We start from the raw sequence: 22,708 nt of genomic DNA, 5'->3' as shown, positions 1-22,708 counted from the left end.
TATTTACATTTAAATTTACAGCATTTATCAGACGCCCTTATCCAGAGTGACTTACAATCAGTAGTTACAGGGACAGTCCCCCCTGGAGCAGGTTATAATATTGCAGGTTTCCCCACCCACTAAATAATTTAGGTGAATAAATATGTTTAGAATGGAAAACATTGAATTTAGGAAAAAATTAAACGGATTTCATAGGGCCCTACATAAAGTGAGTTTTTCTGAGAACAACCATCTAAGCATAGCTGTAAACGATGCTGAACCCATTATTCCTGTATTTCTTCAGCTTCAGTATATCACCTGTCTGCTGCATTTACCCCTAACTGCACTGTTCAAGTATTTTGTTTGGCAAATTAGTAAAATGTCTTGTCTGCTGTTCACCTACAGATGTTACTGTTAGAAGAATTTGACTCTTCTCTTTAGAAGGTGTTATTTTAGTCTTCAGTCTCCCTTTAGTCTCCAACCATATATGGAGTTGTTTTATTTCTGTTCTGCCTGCATTCCTAAGTTTTTTGGAATAATATGCTAAAATTTGATCTCGTCCTCCTATTTTTTGAGTTAATACAGCTGTCAGTTACTGCTCCGTTTTAATATCTTTTTGGTAATTTGAGGTTTGAGGGAAATTTGCAAAACAAGATGTTTTGTCTTTTTAATGAAATGTTATGTTTATTAATGGATAAGGCAGACAAATGAACTTTTATTAAAAAACACTGTGCACTTGTGTGCGGTTTGCTGGCGTTTTTTTTTCCTGCTGTAGTCTGCAGTTTCAAAATGTGGTCTCCTTCTGGATTCTCCCATTAGGGATCGCCACAGCAGACCAACCGGTCTGGTTATCCACACAAAGACTTGTGCTTTTTTACGCTTTTTTTACACTTTTTTAACGCTTTTTTAACGCTTTTTTTACACTTTTTTTACGTTTTACACTGGATTCCCTTCGTGGTGCATCCATCCCCATCTACCTGCATGGGACCTACATCAAGAAACACACTGTCACATGTGTCCCCAGTGGCCAATGAGGTGTTTTAAAAAAAAAAAATTGAGGCAAGAGTAATCAGCCAATTTTTGTATTGAGTGACCGAACTTGCGAAATACAATTATTTACATCACAACATTAACACTAAGGTACACTACCATTAACACATTCAGATGTCGCAATTGGATAATGTTGGTTTCACCATTCCAAAAATTAGAATCATTAAAGTACAAGCTTAGATATCTGGTGTTTTGCTTGGTGATGGACTTGGTCATCTGATAATTATTACAAGGTTTTATTTCAAGGACAGTATTTAGTAGCAATTGCTTGTCAGAAGGATATCCATTGAGGAATCAAATTATGATTTGTTGTTTTATCATGGCAGTTAGGTTTTGGGATGAAACACTGACCAACATTCAGCATGGCACAGCTTTTATTAACAAAAGTGACAAGATAGTCACATACTCCTATCCACGCTAGCAAGGTGTGTTTTTTATGTTTCACAGGGTATAGCTGTCCTCATAAAGCGATGTTTCACGTCGCCTTTACAAACGTTGGACTCGTCTTTCACAGACAGCGAGAATCTCATGTCCCATTACCACTCCCAGCTCCCTGCAGCTCTCATCTCATCAGCACTCTTCACTCAGGCAGAACAAAGCCCCTGGCAGCTCCAGTCAGCCATGGGACTCACATGGACCAGGGTGGGCGCCACTGTAACACAACATGAGGTTCCACGTACGTTCTGCGTTCTTCTGACATTCAAAAACGTGATTTCACTGCTATCCCGGCATGGCTGAAATGTCCTTGCAGGGACATGGGCCAGTATTCCAGAGCTGTTTATGTGTGTGTTTGTGTGTCAGGTATAATGAGCTGCAGTAGAGTAGGGCCATGACACACAAATACACACTACGTGTACACAACACAAAAGCGTACAAAGTCTAAAGTCACACACAAATCTGTCCACGTGGTTCTTTAAGTAGAAGCCAAGTTTGAGTCAGGAATGTGTGAATTTTTTTAACAGAGAGCTGAGAGGTGACTATTTCTCACTATAACGTGGCTGCTCTATACGAGTGTACGTTCAGGATTGTATTTGTAATTGCACCAAATGGAGGATCAATATAGAGTTCAACACAGATTGATTTTATAAGTCACTGCTCTTGTCTGTCGTTTGTCATTGAGACATTCCCTGTTTCAACCTGAAATGTCTCTCTGTCTTGTACATAAGCCACCAAAAATGAACAATTAAAAGTCTATAGGTACAACAGTTATAAATAGGCGGAACACCACAAATCTTGCACCCTGCACTTTAAAGCTGAGGTGATGTGACAATCTGATTTGTTTATTATATATAATTAAAAAAAACACCTCTAAATAATTAAAGTTAATGGATTTGGTGATTTGGCATAATGATTTTCTTCTTTATATTCCTGTTTCGCTGAGTGGGCCCAGATAATTTAACGGTTTTGTGAGTTTGTGAATATCTGTGTGCAATGCGTTTCTGTGTCTGATCAGCTAGCCTGGCTGCCCCTGGTCTATTTATTTCAATATTCTCCTTATTTATTAACTTCTCCTGGCTTCTGTGTCCCTCAGAGGCGGTGGTTGCAGGGCGGTAATACATGGGTGGGTCGTGAGACGGTGTTATGCAACAACTTTGTGTGCCTGACTCCCATTAACATGCTCACCAGACATGGCATGAGATGCTGAGAAGTAGATAGAGAAAGAGAAGGGCATCAGTAAAAACAAAAATACTCACACGTATGTTCTTGAATCACACAAACATCTAGTAAAGCACAGACATGTCAGGACAGTGGGAAATTAAAAATGGGGATTGTATTGAGAAAAATTGCAGACAGTGGGGAAATAAAGCAGGTGATCAGGATGGTGAACGGAGGTGGTGCTGAGTTCAGGGAACCAGTCAGCGACGACTTGGTTAAGTATGCAGTCAGGGAACACAAGAGCAGTCATTACTCAGGGCCACACTTAGAATGAGTCTATGATTATGAAATAAATAGGAAAGTTACCCTATTGGTTATATGTAGGACCCAGAGTATTGTGCCACACCCATTTGGAGCATGAATCTCCCTCTGAGACACACTGGTGATCTCTTTTTTGCTAATCAAATTCACAGTAAGGATATAACGGTTGCACCAACCCAGAGTTCTCAGATCAAATATCAATACCAATATCAGTACTTAATAGGAGGAAACTCTTAATGAGATTACTCTGTCATGTTTAAGGAAATGTCAAACTTAAGGACTTGACTCCTTGTGTTCTTTGGCATGATGCTTGTTGACATGCTTTTTTTATTTTGTCATGTTTTACTTTGCTGTTAAAGGTCCAATGACATGAAAATTTAACTTTGTGAGATTATTTAACATTAATACGAGTTCTCCTAGCCTGTCTATGGTTCTGCAGTGGCTAGAAATGGCGATATGTATGATGAGTGCTTTGAGTGCATTCTGCTTTACTGTTCTGAGAGCAGCAACACAGATGGTCGGATCTGGAATGTGTCCCCTAATGTCATCATAAGGGGAAAGGTTACCTCCCGTTTCTCATTATTTGTCTGCCCAGAGAACTCCACACACCTCCCCTGAATAATTTCTGTCATGTCTTCCAAACATACAAAGCATTGCAGTTCCTCGATGATTGGATTTAAATAAAATTTTTAGTTCTGTCACACGAGCCTCTGAAGAACCAATGAATTAATAAAATGAATGCGGCAAACATTGTGGTTCGTGAATGGTGTTCATGACGTCATTTCTGCGAATGCCCGCTCACTTCTATAGGCCGCTCTCCTCCTCGCACCGCCTCTCTCCTCCTCATTAGCGTTTAAAGCTACACATGCCGAAATGGTGTCTCCTGGGGAAATATTACTGCCTCTGTAATTCTCGCTGTAATTCTGCACTGAGGCAACATTTATTAATAATCTCTGTGTGACCATTTAAACTGGTTATGATTAAAAACACATGTTTTTATGCTTGTGAAAATGTGAGATCGTCATGGTCACAGATGCTCAGTGAACACAAGCCCGGCTATTAAAAAGTGGACAGATTTAAAACACTTTTTTTCCTGTATCTTGTAGTGTGAGTTTCTTCCTTATTAGAGATGCCACATATTTTTCAGTGTTTTGGCTTCTCTCACCACGTTAATAAACTAAATGAAAAATATAGTTAGTTTTATTTGTGCACTTTTAATAAGAGGACACATGGTTTGCACCGATTATAAAAACGTGTTTGTTTGAATGAGTCAGGCATGAGTCAGGTTGTTTGCAGCTCAATCTGGTTAAAAAAAAAAGAATCATGAGAAGAATGTATTGTTGCATCCATGTTGTTCAGGGTTTCACCCACTTGGGTTTCACCCACTTTAGGTTGGCAGCATGGATTACATGACAAAATCTGGCAGTTTTTATGTCTGCCTTCTGGTAGGTCTGGTTGTCTGGACCTGCTCTGGTGGTGGAACTGCAGCTCTCACTCTTTAAGAAGGATTTAGGCGACATCACCATTGGTTCTTAGTGAGGGTTGCCATTATCATTTACATGTATGCCATTTATCAGACCCCCTTATCCAGAAAAACAATCAGTAGTTACAGAGACAGTGCCTCTGGAGACACTCAGGGTTAATTGTCACAATGGTAGTTAGTGAGGCCAGTGTGTTACCCACTAGGCTACTATCATTTATCATTTACAGCATTTATCAGACGCCCTTATCCAGAGCGACTTACAATCAGTAGTTACAAGGACAGTCCCCCTGGAGCAATTTAGGATTAAGTGTCTTGCTCAGGGACACAATGGTAGTAAGTGGGATTTGAACCATGGATCTTCTGGTTCATAGGCGAGTGTGTTACCCACTAGGCTACTACCACACCAGTATCAGTATAATAGAAAATTTTATTAGAATTTTGGGAGAAATGAGATGTCATATTGCTTCATGGATCATCCTTGAAAAAGATTCACCTTAAATGCCCATGTGGGTTAGAAAGACATAAGAAAATATACAGTATATTGTGTAAACCATCAGATTTGGGAATTTTGCAACAGATTTGTCAGAAAAAAGTAGCTCAAAGTGTTACCATGACCGGTTTTGAATGTGGCCTTCAGTGGCCATCTGCTCAACCCTTTTTTTCTGGTGCAGTGTACCACCACTGAATCTTTTGGTTGTACATAGTATAGAACCGTACAAAATGGGCCCTACTTTCACTTCTCTTATTATTAATTATTAATATTCCATTGGTAAGGAACCATACTAATAATATAATTATTAATATAATTATTTAAAACAATATAGTTTTTAGAATCAAGCTTTATTTATACAGTGAACAAGCTTTATTTATACAGTGACTAACAAGCAACGGGAATTGCCAACAATGATTATCTGAACGTATTCAGGATTCTTGTTGTCCGCTTGAGCCGGCTGAACTGTAAAGTAAAGCGTTGAGGTATTTGTGAGCGTGTCATCCTTTTTTTTTAGTTATCTTCTTCTCGGCTTCACAATTGGTTGTAAGGCTGACGTGCAGTGGCTGCTCAGCTATTTTTAGCTGATCCTGAAGCCTGGTGTGGATGTGAGTGAGAGGGGCTCAGACTCCAGAAGGAGAAAGGGATGGAGGAGGAAGAGGAAGTTGGGAGGTTCAGACTCGGGCTGTGCCCCACCTGGGGGCACACAGCCGGTGATGCTTAAGCACCGATGGTGCTTTTTCACACCCAAATACACACACACATACACACAATAGCACAAAAGCTACAGCTAATTAAATATGTTAATTAAAACACACATATAATTATGCACATAATTATGTGCTCAGCTCACCCACCCCTGTGTTTTTATCCCAATCGAGCTGTCTGTTTGTTTGTTGTGTGCACATCCTCACGGGTCACTTCATGGCCCTATTTTAAAAATCCTCCTGGATCTCGCTGAGCCCGAGCGGCATTCTGAGGTGCATCAGAGTGTCCGGCTTTTAACCGCAGCACCGAGGGGTTTAATGTGCCGTGGACTGCATAGCTGGAGAGCTGTGTGGAGCCTAATATGATCCTGTTTTGTTTTATGGAGCTATAAATCCATTATTGCCACGTTTGGCAAGCATGGAGCCGAGTTAGTTTTCTTTGCACGATTGACCGATCTCTCACCCCTGAATTGTCGCCTTTTTTATGCTTTATGTGCGAATTCGGATGTTTTACAGTGTGAGATGCTGCTGGGTGATTGATTTCATGTTTGTTTCAGTATTGCTGTGGTTTAGATTCTGCATTAATTTCTCAACTTTGGCTTCACAGCATGGAAGATATGATCACGAAGCCCTGGGACTGCAGGTCTGCATGTTTCGGTTTGAATATGTGGCAAAACTCCTTAGATGCCCCGAGACTCAATTGACAACACATTAGACTTTGAGGGGTATATTTTAGAGTACAGCCTTATCTGCCAATCAGTGTAACCAAGTTTCTGTGTTGTGTGAGAGATATGGGAGAGATACCAGGCCTCTGTGATGTCAAGTCGTCCTTATCTCTTTTTTCGTAGAGACACACACACACACACTCACACTGACAGCAGTCCCTGCAGAACCTTCAGTGTTAAATTGTCAGTGCTCTACCCCATGCTAAGTGTAAAAATGATGTACAAGTGTGCCTCTCATCTGGTGATAGAGGGATGGAGAGATGCGTGCTCGGGATGATGTAATGCACTGAAATCCACCAGCCAGCAATCGCTGCCAGTCACATGCTAGCTCAGGCAGCGATGATGATAGTTGCCGTTAATCTCCAGGCCTCCAAATGATAAATTGCCAGCTAATAACATTCCCCCATCATTACCAAACCCTGCGCTGGCTGCGTACGCTTCACCCAGAGATTAGAAATTGCCCCGGTGGATTTGTGCCGGCAGCGCGCTGCGATATTTTGAGCTGTGCTGTCAAAACTCTCTCAGCACGTGTCTGTTGTAGCAGTTTTTAATGGGATCAGATCACAGCATCATATCCGAAAACGAGAAATGTGATCAGCTCACAGGTACAGAAAGCTAAATCACTGTGAAAGGATGAGGGCAAAACATGAAATGAGAAACACCGGGTCATCTGTCACGATCCTGACTTTTTGGGGTGCCCCGGATCCGCATTCCGGGCCGGAGTTTCATGTTCAGCGTGCGTCTTCCTAAATTCCTGAATGTGTTTACCTCTTGTGTTTAACATAAGTGTGTTCTTCTTGTGTCCTGTTATCACCTGGTCCTTGTGTGTTTTGACGTGAATGTATATGTGCTTTCCCTGTTTTGGCAGCCGTGTGTATGCCAGTTTTGTCCTTCATTTTGGACAAAACTTAACAATATAATATAAATGAATGAATTGTGTTCAGAGCGACTAAAAACATGCTTTCAGGTTAAAGCAGACAAAATGAATACAACCATTCTATACACTCTGTTTTTCTCTCCTGAGTCCGATTATAAGAAAGCTGTTTGAAAAGAGTCAGTGACGGTGCAGGTCCACCACCTCGGGGGCCAAAACAGAGAAGAGTCTCGATGAGTGTCTGCCTTGTACCTTCAGCCGTGGAGGGACCAGGCGAGCAGCACTGAGGGTCGGCGAGTGCAAGGTGCAGCACGAGGTATAATAAGGTCTGTGGGGTAGGATGGTGCTTCCCCATGTTTGAAATTGTGTAATTAATGCGGGCAGCTACTGGGAGCCAGTGGAGGGAGCGTAGCAGTGGGGTGATGTGAGACAATTTGGGAAGGTCGTGCCGCTGCATTCTGTATTAGTTGTAGAGGTCAGATGGCAGTCAGAGGTAGAAGTGCTAGTAATCCAGTCATGAGACATGATCCTGATCCAACTGTCATGACATGATAACATACATAGATACAAACTACTACTATTGTTAATAATAATAAAAGCAATACAAATTGTTGCCCTCTTTCACATGGTTTCAATGATTTTTGTTGATTCTTTAATTAAAGTGTAAATTATTTTTGCCTTATCTTAATTTAAAATTTTGGGGAGTCTTTTTTTGCATGTAGTTACTACATTACTGACATGCAGTTGCTTAAGAAAGAATGAGGGAGTGACTACTGTATGGTTTTATTAAAGGGATAACACTGTAACATTTTCTCAACAGACTCTTCCAGCACTTCACAGTCCACACACATCATACACATCGGATCATAGCGAAGTCGGCAAAGAAATTTCCGCAAAGTCGGTCTTTGACATGGCCTGTGGCCCAGGTTGCCTCTATAGCCCATTTGCTCCTTGCTGTATGATGATTTTGATGACGGAGATAGCTGGGACAATGTCTACCTTCACCAGGCATCTGGAGAGAAAGCACCATGAAAAGTTAGATAACTAATTACAAGATTGTTGACAAGCTCTGCGTTTCCTCTTGTCAAACTATGAGGAAACACTGTGACAAAGAGTGTTGTGTATGCATGCATAGTAGAGTCATTAGTTCAGGGACGAGATATTTAGTTTTTTGCTAGCAGAAAGACCACTACTACAGAGCCCACAAGTTAGTGAAAGTGAAGTGATTATCATTGTGAAACACTGCAGCACAGCACACAGTGACACCACAAAATGTGTTCTCTGCTTTTTGAGCAAAATGTGTTCTCTGCTTCGTGAGCAGTGGGCAGTCATGAAAGGTGCCCATTGAGCAGTGTGTAGGGATGTTGCTTTGCTCAGTGGCACCTCAGTGGCACCATAGCAGTTTGGGATACAACAATTTTCTGTATCACGGTCTGTGGGCACAAGTTTAGGACAGTTATTTAATATTTCCAAAGCTGACCCCTCAGAATCCAACTTGGCTAATATGATTCTAAAATCTTCTTTTTTGCTTTAAGGCCATTTTCTTTGCACTTTGTGAACATCCATCTATAACCATGCATTTGGACTTTGTTACTGGATGAAGTCAATAACATGACCTAATAACATGTCTGTGTTGTCCTTCCATCAGCTGAACCTGTTATCTTTCAGTATGCGCAGAAAAGGATTCCGGCTGATGTGAAAGAGCAGCAAGAATTTCATTGTATGACATTTCAGAATTAAAATAATTCTTGTTCAGATGATTCTTTTTAGAGAGTTTTTTAGATGTAAATACATTTAAATTATTTTAAATAACTTGTTTATGTTTTTTTTAGGGGCTTCGTACACTACCCTTTGTTAAGTCTGTAGAGCGGTGAACCAGCACTGTCTTACTTATGTTCATTTAATGAATTTGCTAGAAGAAACATTTGAGATCCAAATGTCTATTGTTTTCAATTCAAAGAAAGGGATGATTACATAGCTTACCTGAGGCCTCTGTCCCTGGTATAAGAGACTTCGTATGAACATCCCAGCTCGTTCCCTTGACAAGGTCTGACAAAATGTTTCTAGGAGAGAATTGCTGAGAATATTATTTTCCGTCAGGCATCGTAACTGTGACAAATCTGGGAGATTTTAAATGAGAGACATACAGACAACCAAAATTGAAAAGATAACATGAATTTCATTTATCGGCTATGACAATTTACAGCCACGCCTTTTTTCTCTACAGTTGAGTAATCTCTGTTTTTCAGTCTTGGTCTTGGTTTCGTTCTCGACCAGCCTTGGTCGTGGTCTTGCCTTAGTGTGTCTCTGTCTTGACTATCCTTGGTCTTGGTCTCGGTTTTGGTCTTGGTATCCTCAAGTGTTGGCAGTGTCTTGGTCTTGGAACCCCCCCATCTCAGCAATGTTTTTGTCTCAGATTAGGCGGTCTTGACTGCAACCCTATTTAGCGGTAAGAGTTTATTGTTAGATCTGAGACTTTTTTATATATCCCCCCCATACCCTGAAAAAATGAAAGCTGCTTGTCCTGAAGAAAGTGAAAATAAAAGTGCTGAAGAGCAGAATTCGATGGAGACAGTCTGCATTTGTTGATGTTGGGTTGCATCCTGCCCTGTCTGGGTTTGGATGAAGGCGGGAAAAAGCTCAGTCACTCTGAACACCAGTTCACTTTTACATGTAAGTAAAAGACTTGAATGTGGCTCTATAAAAATGGAGAACTGAGAAATCTGAAAGGGGGGAAGGGAGGCTGAACATTTTTCTTCAGCCAGGAGCCCCAGACACCTGATACTGCAGCATTAAACAGGTGGAGATGAATAATAAGGCTCATGAGGGGAAAGCAAAACCTTGATTGAGTTAATACCAGTCTACTGAAACAGACTGAGCCAGACAATGCCGAGCCCAATCCGGCTAAAAAAGGGGCAGTGGTGGCCTAGCGGTTAAGGAAGTGGCCCCATAATCAGAAGGTTGCCGGTTCGAATCCCGATCCGCCAAGGTGCCACTGAGGTGCCACTGAGCAAAAGCACCGTCCCCCCACACCTCTCCCCGGGCACCTGTCATGGCTGCCCACTGCTCACTCAGGGTGATAGGTTAAATGCAGAGGACAAATTTCACTGTGTGCACCGTGTGCTGTGCTGCTGTGTATCACATGTGACAATCACTTAACTTCAAACTGGGAGAAGGAGCCTTGGATCCTCAGAAAGCAATAAAAGTCTGCTATTCTAACACAATGGGCATGGCAGAGTTATCTCCATCCTTGTGCTCACCAACACGCTCACCTGTATTAATGAGAGGATCACAGAAATGTTCTCAGCAGGACCTTTTGTGGCAGGGCTGAAATGCAGTAGAAATGGCTTTTTTGGGTTAAGTTCATTTTCATGCCATGGCAAGAGGGACTTTGCAATTCACCTGATCACTGATCATAAAATTCTAGATTAAATGCAAATTGCCATAATAAAAACAAAAGCAGCAAACTTTCTGAAAAACAGAATTTGTGTCATTCTCAAAATTTTTGTCTATGACTGTAGATATGGTGTGACTCAGTGTCAGAGATTAACTGGGTCAAAGGGCAAAAAAAAAAGAAATCAAGTTCAAAAATATTCACCCAAGATTAGGCCATCCCCATAATTGCATTTGCATTCTACATATACTGGCCATAATTGTAACTTTGTGTTTACTTGTGTTGATGATTACTTTACATAGGCTCACTTTTCACATGAAAAATACTTTATGCACCAATTGCTTTTTTTAGCATGTGCCCCTAAAACTTTGTAAATTTTAAGACATCATCTGTATGTCCCTCTGTTCTGATGTATGGCGGTAGTAGCCTAGTGGCAAACCAGAAGACCCAGGTTCAAATCCCACTTACAAACCATTATGTCTCTGAGCAAGACACTTAACCCTAAGTTGCTCCAAGGCGACTGTCCCTGTAACTACTGATTGTAAGTCGCTCTGGATAAGTGCTGTAAATGTAAATGTAAAATTTCTCTCAGATAAATTGGAATCACAGGATCACAATTTTCCCCATACAGACTCCACAAAACCTTAGCTGAGATCACATTTCAGACAGTGTAAGTGAATTGTATGCTAGAAAATGAAAAAGACAGAGAAAAGACAGATGTAATGCAAATAAAATAGTGGTGTCATCGTCCATTCAACATTACAGCTGAATTTCAGCATATTCTCACTCAAAAAAGAAGAATTGAAAGGCCAGCATTCTCAGTACACTATGCATGGTCAAAATGCTATCATATTTAAATGTATTTATCAATTATAAAGCATTTATTATGAATTTATCAAAACTCCACAATCCAATCCAATTCAGGGTACATATGCCACATCCAAGATATTGCTCTGGCAATGTAATGAACATTCCTGCTGCGAAAATCCATATTTGAAGACAGGGTCAAGGTTAGGGCAGCTCCCAGCTGTTTCCCTAGTTCATGGACATCACATTTATGAAATATGAATATAATATCATAGCCAGTCTGCATGTCGATAATACTGTTTTAATTTGATAATATAATCAGAAATCCTTATTCTTGTTTATCCTTTGTGTCTATGCAGGTTTTATGTGAGTTTTGCTTTTGTTCTTTTGATGAGCTGTGGCATGTCTGCTGGCTCATTCTTCAGCCTCCTGGGCAAATCTCTCACGCATGTGACAGCTGAACATCTTTCCTTCCGCCCCCCTGTTGCTCAAGCCTCTCAGCATTGTTCCCAGGTCAGCTGGCCCTGCAAAACTATGCCAGGCATCCCTGCTATGCTGCCAGGATAGGAAGGAAAATATATAGAGAAGAAACTGGAAACCCTTTTCGGGAAATGGGTTGAAAATTGGTGCCATCTTTCCTAAGACAAAGAAAAAATCATGTCATTATCAACAATGATATCTTCAGAGATGTGAAACATTGAAGTGGAGTGAGTGTGCGGCAGCTGTAAATGGCTTTTGCTCACTTATCTTGCTAATCAAGCCCCATTTTTAGCATGAGAAGTGGTGCGGATGTGATGTGAGACTTTTTTGAGTTGAAGTGGTTAAAGCGGGAACTAAGATCAGCAATGTGGCTGTCAGTGGCTATATTCATCAGAGATGGAAACGTTCCTGAACGAGAATCACCATTCATGACGTTATTTCTTTAACTCCAATGTCACCGAATTCCATTAGATTGTGAATTCTTTTAATCTAGTGTTCCCTTCCTTTTAAGTGGTGATAGATCTGAATTCATGTTCACTTGGTGTCATGGTGCCATACAGTTAGTGTTAACATACAGTTTGAAGTTTAAAAAAAAAGTGTATATATTCTAACAAAAAAATAATGATGACAAATGTATATCATGCAAATGTTTACAAAAGGGCAACAAAAGTGGGGAAAACTGAACTCAAACTCAAACATCCTCCCTTTTCCCCATCCCTCCCATTCTCTTTCATCAATAGTGCATAGTGCAATGGTGCTACTTTACTAGCACCATTTACATCTTTTGTGGCTGGCCCAAAGGAAGCATCAGTCATTTTCATATTGGCCAGCCTTTCAACTCTGCTGTGTTGTTGGACATCGTAATAAGATATTACCTTTTTTATGTGAGAAATCTTGGATCTGTCATTATTAGTGCATCCATTCTTCTCGCAAAGAAGTCATTACACATAATTCTATTTTGAACTGCTGGACTCATTATTTCAGTTCACATTTCATTCAGCCAGATGTATACTTGCACAGAAATATACATTCAGCAATTCCTTCACAGAGGTCACAGATCAGAGGTACCTCTTTCTTACTGATATGGAATAAAGATCATGTAAGAGCATGATGAATTGTTGTTATTTATCTAATTATTGAACATCTAGTTAAAAATTAAATGATGAATTAAAGACAAACATTATTGGGATAGTGATATAATAAAATAATTTCAGAAGTTTAAGAATGTGTGTTTTTTTCATGTGATTTTGCAGTTGCTGCTTTGCTACATACTTTTGTCCCCTACAAAAATACAATTAGTCAAAATGAAAAATTGCAAAGCCAAACAAAACCACATTCCTTTTTTTTGTCACATGTCTGAAATCATTTATCTCTGTAACTGGGCCACTAGTGAATGGCACAATGTTCCATTTAATTGTATGACAGCTGTTAGGCTGACCGTGATAAGATGCTTATTAATCAATGATTATCAAACTTTTTACTACCTACTAAATTATTTAGCTCTCCCAGCTGACTAGTATTAAAATCTAACTTTTTACTAGTATGCACAGGAGACAATTGTATTTCTGATATAATTTATGAATAATTATTTATTATTGTCAATCAACCACTGTCAGTACTGCAGTCAAACACGCAGCAAGGAAATTGAGGATATTAAGAAAAACACTGTATAGTGCTTACATGTATTACAGAACCAAGACTCTAAACCATAGCTGATGGGACTACAGAACATAGAATGAGCCAATCACATTGCTGTGTGTACTTTATATTATTTTATATTTAGTGATAGATTTTTTGTGTAAATGATAGGACATTTAACAAATGTGGGAGGTTTGGTGCTCTGGAGAGGCAGTGCAGGAGCCCCAGAGTGAAGGAATGGAATTATGAGTGCTGTCCCAGGGCTGGAGGATTGAGTGCGGAGCGTGGCTGTAGCCAGAGTCGTGTGTCTCCCATACCAATCAGCGTCAGGCACAGATTACTCATTCAGGTCATGCTGAGTCCCAGTGGAGCCTCCGCTGGGCCATTTCTCACACTGCCTGGTTCCTCTGATTGAGACCTCAGCCGGTCATCAAAGACAGGGTACGTGAGAGCAGGCCTGGAAGTCTTCGCTTTTTGCTTCTGCTCTGTACAGACACTACAGATTGAGACACTACACCCATCAAACACCTGAGCAGAAATACTTATTTTCAGAAATGAAAAAAAAATGGATCAGAGTATTCTGCTCCGTCTGCAAGTTGAACAGGGAACTAGAGCAGCACCCTGAGGTCCATCACCTGACATTTAATACCGCAGTAAACACTAGTTCTACTCCAAAATGAAGCTTCTTACAAAAACCTACACTTCTTTCATAAATTTACACTAGTAACGGTTATTCTCATCTTATCATGTAAAATAATGAATACTGTCAGTTCATCTGGAAATCACCCCTGCAGAAACAGGGTAGTAAACAGTCACTTACATTTACTTAAGCACTGAACAGTTGTGTTGTAATAAAAATTGAAACGGATTATTCCTCAAGTGCTGGCTAGTAGTTAGCATCAGGGTGGGTGGGTTTTCATCAGTTAAAAAATATAGATTTTTTATTTTACTTTTTACTTTTAGTGAAGTGACTAGTCTTTTAGCCAAGGTCATTTTATTTTTAGCTGAGTCTACAGCATTTACAGTCTTCACTATAATGAGTTCTGACAGGTACGGAGCTTCCAGGGACTGATCCCCTTCCCACGGTGACAATTTTCCACATTAGTATTCTCTCTGTGATGGAGGTGATGAGGAGAGAGTTGGGCGAGGGGATCAAGAAGGGTCTTTTACTATAGTCAGCAGAGATTGTAATGTAGCATCTTATGCTGTCATCCAATTGATTATAAATCAGTAAGTATTTTATATATATATATGTATACATATACACATCGCATCATTTTACCCTTAGTGCTCGCCACGCACATCACCGCGGTGAATACTAATCTTACTGCTGACCTATGACATTTCCACGTGAGGCAGGGTTCAGCTGCTCACGCTGCTGGGAGGGGTCGTTTACACGCTACATCTTCAGATGGAAGATGGCCGACCACTTTTTGTCGTGGAGCGAGTCATTTTTAAATAAAAGCACACATAGAGATGAATAAAATCATGACATTAACGCATTGACAAACCAGCTATTGCCCTACTACACTTAACCCTCTAATATCAGTCTTGTTGATCCTAATGTCCTGTTCTCCCGCTCCGGAAGCAAAGCAGAACCTACAAACCTCTGTCTCACTTCAGCATGTGTGTAGAAGGGGATCAGCAGCTGACTTGATGGGGGGGGGTCTGCACATAGTTCACCAGCACATACAGTCCCTCCACTGAACATGCTCATTCTCACCCTGCTTCTTGCGCATGTGTATAGGCACTGTCTCCATGGCGACACCTGTGATTTCCATGCCACCGGATGGCTGACACTCTGCTGGGTGTTAGTAGCCTAGTGGGTGACACACTTGCCTATGAACCAGAAGACCCAGGTTCAATTCCCACTTCAATTCCCTGAGCAAGACACTTAACCCTAAATTGCTCCAGGGTGGACTGTCCCTGTAACTACTGATTGTAAGTCGCTCTGGGGCCGTCTGCTAAATGATGTAAATGTTTAGGCATGGCCTAAGTACCCCCTGAAAGGGCGGAATGAGGACATCACCTGCTGTTGTTTATTTATTGATCCATGTCTGCTTCCCAAGGCATTCTAAACCATTTAAAGTAATTGCTAGATTATTCATTAAATAAGAAGTACCATATATTGAGCAAACAAAGTTATACCAACCAGTCATTAAGGCTTATGATATTTATAGCTCTTACAGTGCAGAGTACAGTAGCTCTGCCCTCCAGTATCTCCATCTAGTGGTCAGTTGCTGTCCTGGCAGCAACTTCAGTATGATGTCATTCTTTCCTGGCAAGGAGGAAGTGCTGTCTGTTTACCGTTCAGCGCTCCTGCTCCAGTGATCAGTGTCTCCATCTGTGTATATACACGTCCCTCGTACTCTTCTCACTCCATGTTCAATCACCGATGCACAGCATTTTATGTGTCAAATTTACTGTGCTGTACATTTTTGCCTTGGTAGGGGTACTGGAAAGACTACATATTTGATCTTTGTTCATGTTTTGCATGTAATTGGGGAGGATTCATAGGATTCAACCATAGGATTTCATCATGGTGTGAATTTCACAGAAGCTACATTGCTGCAGCTATTTTGTCTGCAAAAAAAAAGTCCAATGCTGCAATTGTTTTGACAACTACACAATTATGCTGAATTTGTGTAGCCTGATTCTGGCATCACTTTTTATTCTACCTTCTTTGAATATAAAGGTAACATTTGAAGTTGGGAAATGCTTGCTTTGCCCCAGGTTTATTTATTGTTTTATGCATGAATACTGGGACCAACAAACTGACCAGTTCTGCAGTATTGTTATTAACAATAAAGATATGACATATTTTTTAAAAATTGGCTTGATTTCAAAATCAGAAAATAAATATCCCAGTAAAAATGTACAATCCCTGGCAGGATCCACAGTCCCTGTCTAGCCCTGGGCACCCTGAATCATTTAGGGCTTCCGCCCACCCCGTACTGAGCATTAGAGACCAGCAGGCTTGTAAACATCATGCTCAAGGTGAGCCAGATCTTTTCAGATGTCCTACTATGTTACATCTCCAGCCAGAGAATGAAAACTGACTCTTTGACCAGAAACATGCAGCCTGTAGGAAATCCATGTACAAGAGGTATGCTGTGAAAAGAGATGACCTTCATAATACAGCTCTGGGAAAATTGAGCTGGAACTACTTTGTTGAAAAATACAGCAATGTGATATTTATTATTGAATAATATATTCACCGAGACACCTTACCCTGTTAAATCAATCACCTACCCACCCACGTCACCAACCCCCAAAAGGGATACAGGTCACAAGACTCATAGTTTTATAAGTAGACAGGGAAACATGCTCCTTCAATTCTAGCCTTTTACAGCTTGTTCTTTCTGCAGTTATGAGAAAATGTATTGTGGCCTGCACGGTGACACGGCATCACACCTCCAAAGAGTTAGCTTGCTCTCCTCGTGTTTTCTAGGCTTTCTTCTGGATTCTCCAGTTTCCTCACATTCTCCAAAAGCATGCTTGTAGATTGACAATTCTGAATTGTCTGTAGGTGTGAGTGTGCACCCTGTGGTGGGCTGGGCTCCAGGAGCCATGACCCTGAGTAACACGAATAAGGAGTATAGAACAAAGAGTGTGTTTAGTGTGTTTGTTTGTAATGTTAAAGAATGTGTAACTTTCAGAAAAGGATGGAGGGTGTCCTGTTATGTGATATATTTGTCTATGTCCTAATTTCAAAGTTTTTAGCCAAATGTTCAGGATCTAGTTTGACCCTGTTTGACCCTGTGTGTGTGTGTGTGTGTGTGTGTGTGTGTGTATACAGACACACACACACACACACACACACACACACACACACACACATACACCTTTTTTATTACAGATTGTGTTCAGTTCACATTGTGGATGAGTTTATCAGGTCTAATATGGAATACCATTTGACAACTTCAAAATCCCAGGTCTTTCTGTAAAATTGTGGGGTAATGTTATCAATAAGGGCATAAATATGAGATTCGACTGCTTGGTCCACCTCTGAATGTTTGAAAGTAGGCAAATGTTTTTGTACAAAGCTCCAGAATTTTAAGTTATTTAAAAAAAAAAGCCCTTAGGTAGGTCATACAGTTGAGAAAGATGTAAATCACCTACATTTAAATCATGCATTGTTCTAATTCCAAATGTTGGTACAAGAAGGAATGGACATATGATTTGACTAAATATGGGATAGAGCAGAATTTCTCTGCATCCCAAAACTGAACCCATATTCTTAGCTTGTTAATTATAGCTTAATTATAACAGAAACGTGTCTATTTACACATTGTCATTAATTTCCATGTAATTACAGTTCAGGAATATGGGAATCCATATATTTTCTTTCAGTACAGAGTGTGCCAGAGTTCACCTTCATAGATAGTAGTTAATTATTATTATTGAAGAAACAGTAAGCAGGGATCGAAATGTATCCTGTCAACATCCTGTCTTCTTTCTCCTGTGTCCGAGAAGACAAATGCTCTTCTGTTTTTTTTTTTGTTTTTTTTTATTCTTTATATTTCCGTCTGCAATCAATACTCTCACTTCCTATACACACACAGGACGTGCTTGTGTTGTTTGTTTCACAAAAAAACACGAGCAGAGCCGGTTTAAGGTTACAATCCGCGCCGAGCGGCCAGAAATCACTCCCGGTACGCTGGCGCCACCTACTGGTTAACATTGGGAGTGCGAGGAAAGGCAGAATGCGTCTGTGTTCTGTGTAGCAACATTCGTTAACGTTGTGCTTCTGTTATAATTCTTCATGTGAAATAGTTTCGTTTTATTCGTTTCGAACGAAGTTGAAGTGAAAATGGCTGATGTTATCTCGCAAACTTACCCCTCAAAACGTCAAGAATCAGCGCCAGAGACAGACGTCTGACAGACGTCAAAAACTGCCACAAATTCAACGAACGGTGTACTTTAATGGGTTCGCGTGTAGTTCGGTGGTTAAACACCCAGAAACTGGCTGAGGATTGTACAGTATTTCAACACATCCGTTTTCACATTTTTCCACTAAAAGGGCCTGACGTGGCCGCAGTGCCCTAATGTTTGTCCTCCCCAGATGGACGTCGATCGTGCTTCTCAGGCCAAAGTGGAGCGGCCAGCCTAACTGGTTTACCGGGCGCATTAAAGTATCGTTTTACACTCGCGTTTTTTTTTATTTTTTGTAATGTGAGCTGAATCTCTCTCTCTCTCTCTCTCTCTCTCTCTCTCGGCGCCTTTTACGCGACGTTTCTTCGCCGTTCCGCGTTTGCTGCTTTAGCGAACGGTCGGTAGCGCTTCGGCCCCGCGATGAATCTTTAATGGCCGCGTAATGGCGAGCCGCTAATGCCTGCTAATGATCTTCCGAGTAGCGCCGGCCCCGCCTCGCCGCCAGCCCGCTCCTCTGAGGATACTTCAGACATGGTCTAAACTTTTCTAGCGTCGTCCTGCCTTCACTACAGCGCTGCCGAGAACCGCGAACATCTTGTCGAGAGGAGGACATGACTTTTCCGCTCAGAAAGTCCACGTCAGGTAGGGTCCTCATTTTCCTTCAGATTCCCTGCGTGGAAGATGCCCGGAGGCACGCCTTGTTTTCCGGAGCTGGCCGTGGTGCTGAAACCGGTTCCGCGCCGGACTCGGTCGCTTTTTCTCTACATCAGAACGAGGCGTGACGATTAAAACGCCGATTAATGGCATGCCGTAGGTTAACCAAATTTACATATTAAAATGATTAGAAATCGATATACAAAGTGTGCGTACGTGACAACCTAGAAAGAAAACAACAACTCTGATCTACGTAGAAAGTCGGAATCGTAAGAAAAAGTGTGTTCAAGTGTCCCGTCGGGTCCCTGAATTATGCATCGTGAGTTATTACTTGGCTGTTTTGTCAGCAGTGGGCCAGGCCGGGAGCGTGGATTTGCTGCTGCGCTGCAGTTCTGCAGCCGGACGCCAGGTGGCGGCAGCGCCGCGCGTTTCGTGCTGGGGTGCGGTCCCTGCGTGAGTGAAGGGCTGATGAGATTAGGCAAGTCCACTCTGGCGGAACTGTGTTATTTCAGTAAAAATGCATATTTTTTATGTTTAAAGTGCATAACTTAATTTGTGATCGTGTTCTTAAGTCGTAGTTGATCGTATTGCGACGGAAACGCAGAACCAGTTTCTGGTCAAATCGCCTATTTTTATTAACACACCCAATTAGACTGATAAAATGATTTAATTAATTTTTGTTGCAATCGTTTTTATTATGATCATGAAAGGCTGTGATTGGTTGCTGGTCCTGTATGCACCATCAGGAATGGTACGTTCTGGTTTTCGGATGAAAACACAACGTTTCCATGACAACGACGGTTCAGCTGTGGACAATGCATTTGATGCGCTGTTGCCAAGTCCTGTTGTCCGACATAGTCCAATCGATTAAACTGATTGATTGATTGATTGATTGATTGATTGCACTAACATGACTTGTATACTAAACGTGTTGGGATCTGTTCATCACTGAACCATGTCAGACAAAAATGAGATGGGAGAGAGAAACATGTGTGGCTGAATATGTCCATTATAGGCGATGGACTCTTTACAAGGGGCGTGGCTATCGTTGGACACGCCCCGTGCATTCCACAGCAGAAAATAGTGCCAGTTTAAATAACTGTCCAACCACCCGTTTCCTTAATAAAATAATTATTTATTGTAAATGACATTTGTCAACATTGAATTGCTAAACTCGTTGACATAAAAAGAGTCCACATGACGCAGTCCCCCCCACCCCACCCCACCCCTGCTCTCCTGCTTCTCCCCACCGCATTTTTAATGAAGCCTCTTCTCGTGGCTGAAGGGTGACGCTCCTGGCGACCGCGCAGGGGGACACGGCGGTGACGTTAACAGGTGTTCTCTCCTCCGACCCGCCTGCTGCGTCTGGGATCGGCTGGGGGAGGGATGGGGTCCCCAAGTCGGGAGTGCTGCTGCTGCTGAGCCGAGAAGTGCCTCTCTTCCTCTCTTCCTCTCTTCCTTTCTACTTTTTATTCCGCGGGGAGACGTTATATGCCGGGCCGTGGGGATGGTTTGACATTCGGGCTCTGCGCGTCTGAAGTGCGCCCTGGATGAGGACGACGCGCCGGATCGAGCGTTTCCCGACCAGACACGCGTGGACAGGGGCGAGCTCCGTCCGCAAGTTCTGAGCGGAACAGACCGACAAACTGGCGATGGCCGCCGCGATCGCCAGCTCCCTCATCCGGCAGAAGAGGCAGGCGAGGGAGCGGGAGAAGTCCAACGCCTGCCGCTGCGTGAGCAGCCCCAACAAGACCAAGGGAGCCTGCGAGAAACCCAGCAGGCTCAGCGTCTTCTCGCGGGTCAAACTCTTCGGCTCGAAGAAGAGGAGGAGGAGGCGACCAGGTCTGGTTGCGCCGAGCCAGCCATCATCCCGTTCCAAACGATCCGCTTTGCATGACTGCGTAATTCATATTTAACTACACACAAACTACACTACGCAGAATTATTCTCGGAACTTAGGTTTTATCGTTGCATCCGTTGTCTCTGTCAGTATAGTCATAGTTGTTTTTTTTATTTCGACTTGTCTCATTAACCGACAACGACGACTTGAAAGTCTGTATCTCGCCACGCTTGGCTTATATAAGCTGTGCACCCCTGGTGACCTGCAGCACGCTGCTGGAAACAATGCGTTGTGGACCAACTTTCCCCTGTTGTGTCCACATCTCAGCGGGTCCTGTCCCTGGTGCCTTTGACGGACAATAGAAGAACCAGATGAGCAGGTTAGGCAGAGGGCGCGTCCCTGGATGCCTGTGCTCTTTAATACCTGCTCCGCATCATCTAATATTTACCGCCTTTCTATTCTAGGTGCTTACCATAGCCTTGCATACACATCCATCAGCAAGAACATAAAATGACTTATAATTCTCGTCCAGAAACATTTTTAAACAGAAACAATTGTTCCGCTTTTGTGAGTTTGATATTGATTTCATGATCTAGGAGATCTCTTCTCATCCTGTCTGTTGGCTCGCTAGGGTGTGGTCGCACCGACCTGTGTGCACTTTATTATTGGTTTTACCCTGGGTGTGGAGATCACCGGTACAGTAAACAGCGAGCCAGACATGACACCCTGCCGCCCCCCTGGTGGAAGGGGCCGGGGAGGAGAGGCTTATGTAACACACATGTGTGCAGGAGATCCGCTGAGCCTCGCCTGCGGCACAAGCACGTCTGCACAGAGATATTTCTGCAGTGTAATTGCATTTGATTACATTAGCCCGAGCCTTTCTTTAGATTTGGTGGCTTTGTGAAAGAAGCTTTTACTGACAGCTAGAGAAAAAGTTATCTGAGACAGTGGTTGTCATTGGCCGCTCTTCTGCCCTTTTAGACTTTCAGCATAGATTGAAGCTGTATGGTTATTTTATCGGAGTAAAACCAGCCTTACACACTTTGTTTGGCTAAAAACGTAGAATCAAGAAAGCTCCTCTTTATTATTCGCTATCAAGTAATGGGTGTCAGGAACCGTCGACACCCTTCACAAGGTTAACCCATTCATTTTCCCTGTACTATACTGACTTTCGTGTTTTGTGTTGAATATCAATAATATGTAATATCGAATCGAACCTCACATACCCCATGGAGACTGCAAATACTGCTCACTATCCACATGCCATAAGTAAAGATCATATATACAGGAACAGCATTATATGTTAATGCAGATTTTTATGCCAGTCATTTATTTTGAATATAAGGAATAAAGTCATGCATGTAATGAGCTTATTTAAAGTATAATAGTAATTTCTTTCTGAGGAACCGGTGCGATGGGTCTAAGCATGGCGGTGTTGGTTTTCTGCAGCTCTCTGGCATGTCATTGTTCGCTGTGTGCCAGATCGGGTCACTAAGAACTAGTTCCCAGAACAACTTAAATTGGGTTGATTGTCAGTCTGCATGTCAGGTGTTTGTCTTGCTGTTCCACCTTGTGCTTGAGTTTCTTTTTTTGAAGGAACAGGGACAGGGCAGCTGTTCGAACCTGGTCCTGTGCTACTCATGTAGAATTATTGTCATGATTCAAGCAGCATGCCTGTTTCTTCTTGAAGCATTCGGCTCCAGAGAATTAAAAACCGCACATCTGGTGGTTTAATTTGGAGGATTTTTTTTGCGCTGTCTCACCTGTACAGCGTACAGGATGTTAATGTTAGAAA

At 41.9% G+C, this 22,708-nt stretch overlaps 1 protein-coding gene across 4 annotated transcripts in view; it reads left to right on the top strand.

Annotated features, from left to right (window-relative positions):
* fgf13a (fibroblast growth factor 13a) overlaps positions 1-22,708 on the top strand; it is a 106,729-nt gene that overhangs the window by 58,343 nt on the left and 25,678 nt on the right. Inside the window, exon 1 of one of the 4 annotated variants that reach the window (XM_028959515.1) lies at positions 18,790-19,061. The exons of 2 other annotated variants lie outside the window; for them this stretch is intronic. In XM_028959515.1, the coding sequence (XP_028815348.1) occupies positions 19,031-19,061 (31 nt within the window). In that variant the 5' untranslated portion in view covers positions 18,790-19,030. Of the gene's footprint in view, positions 1-18,789; positions 19,062-20,326; positions 20,916-22,708 lie in introns of those variants that run through there. One more of the 4 variants, XM_028959513.1, reaches the window with a different exon arrangement.

The sequence above is a fragment of the Denticeps clupeoides genome, chromosome 18, assembly GCF_900700375.1.
Source record: "Denticeps clupeoides chromosome 18, fDenClu1.1, whole genome shotgun sequence".
NCBI lineage: Eukaryota > Metazoa > Chordata > Actinopteri > Clupeiformes > Denticipitidae > Denticeps > Denticeps clupeoides.
The sequence above is the reverse complement of the archived record's forward strand: the minus strand, read 5'-3'. Positions and strand labels throughout refer to the sequence as shown.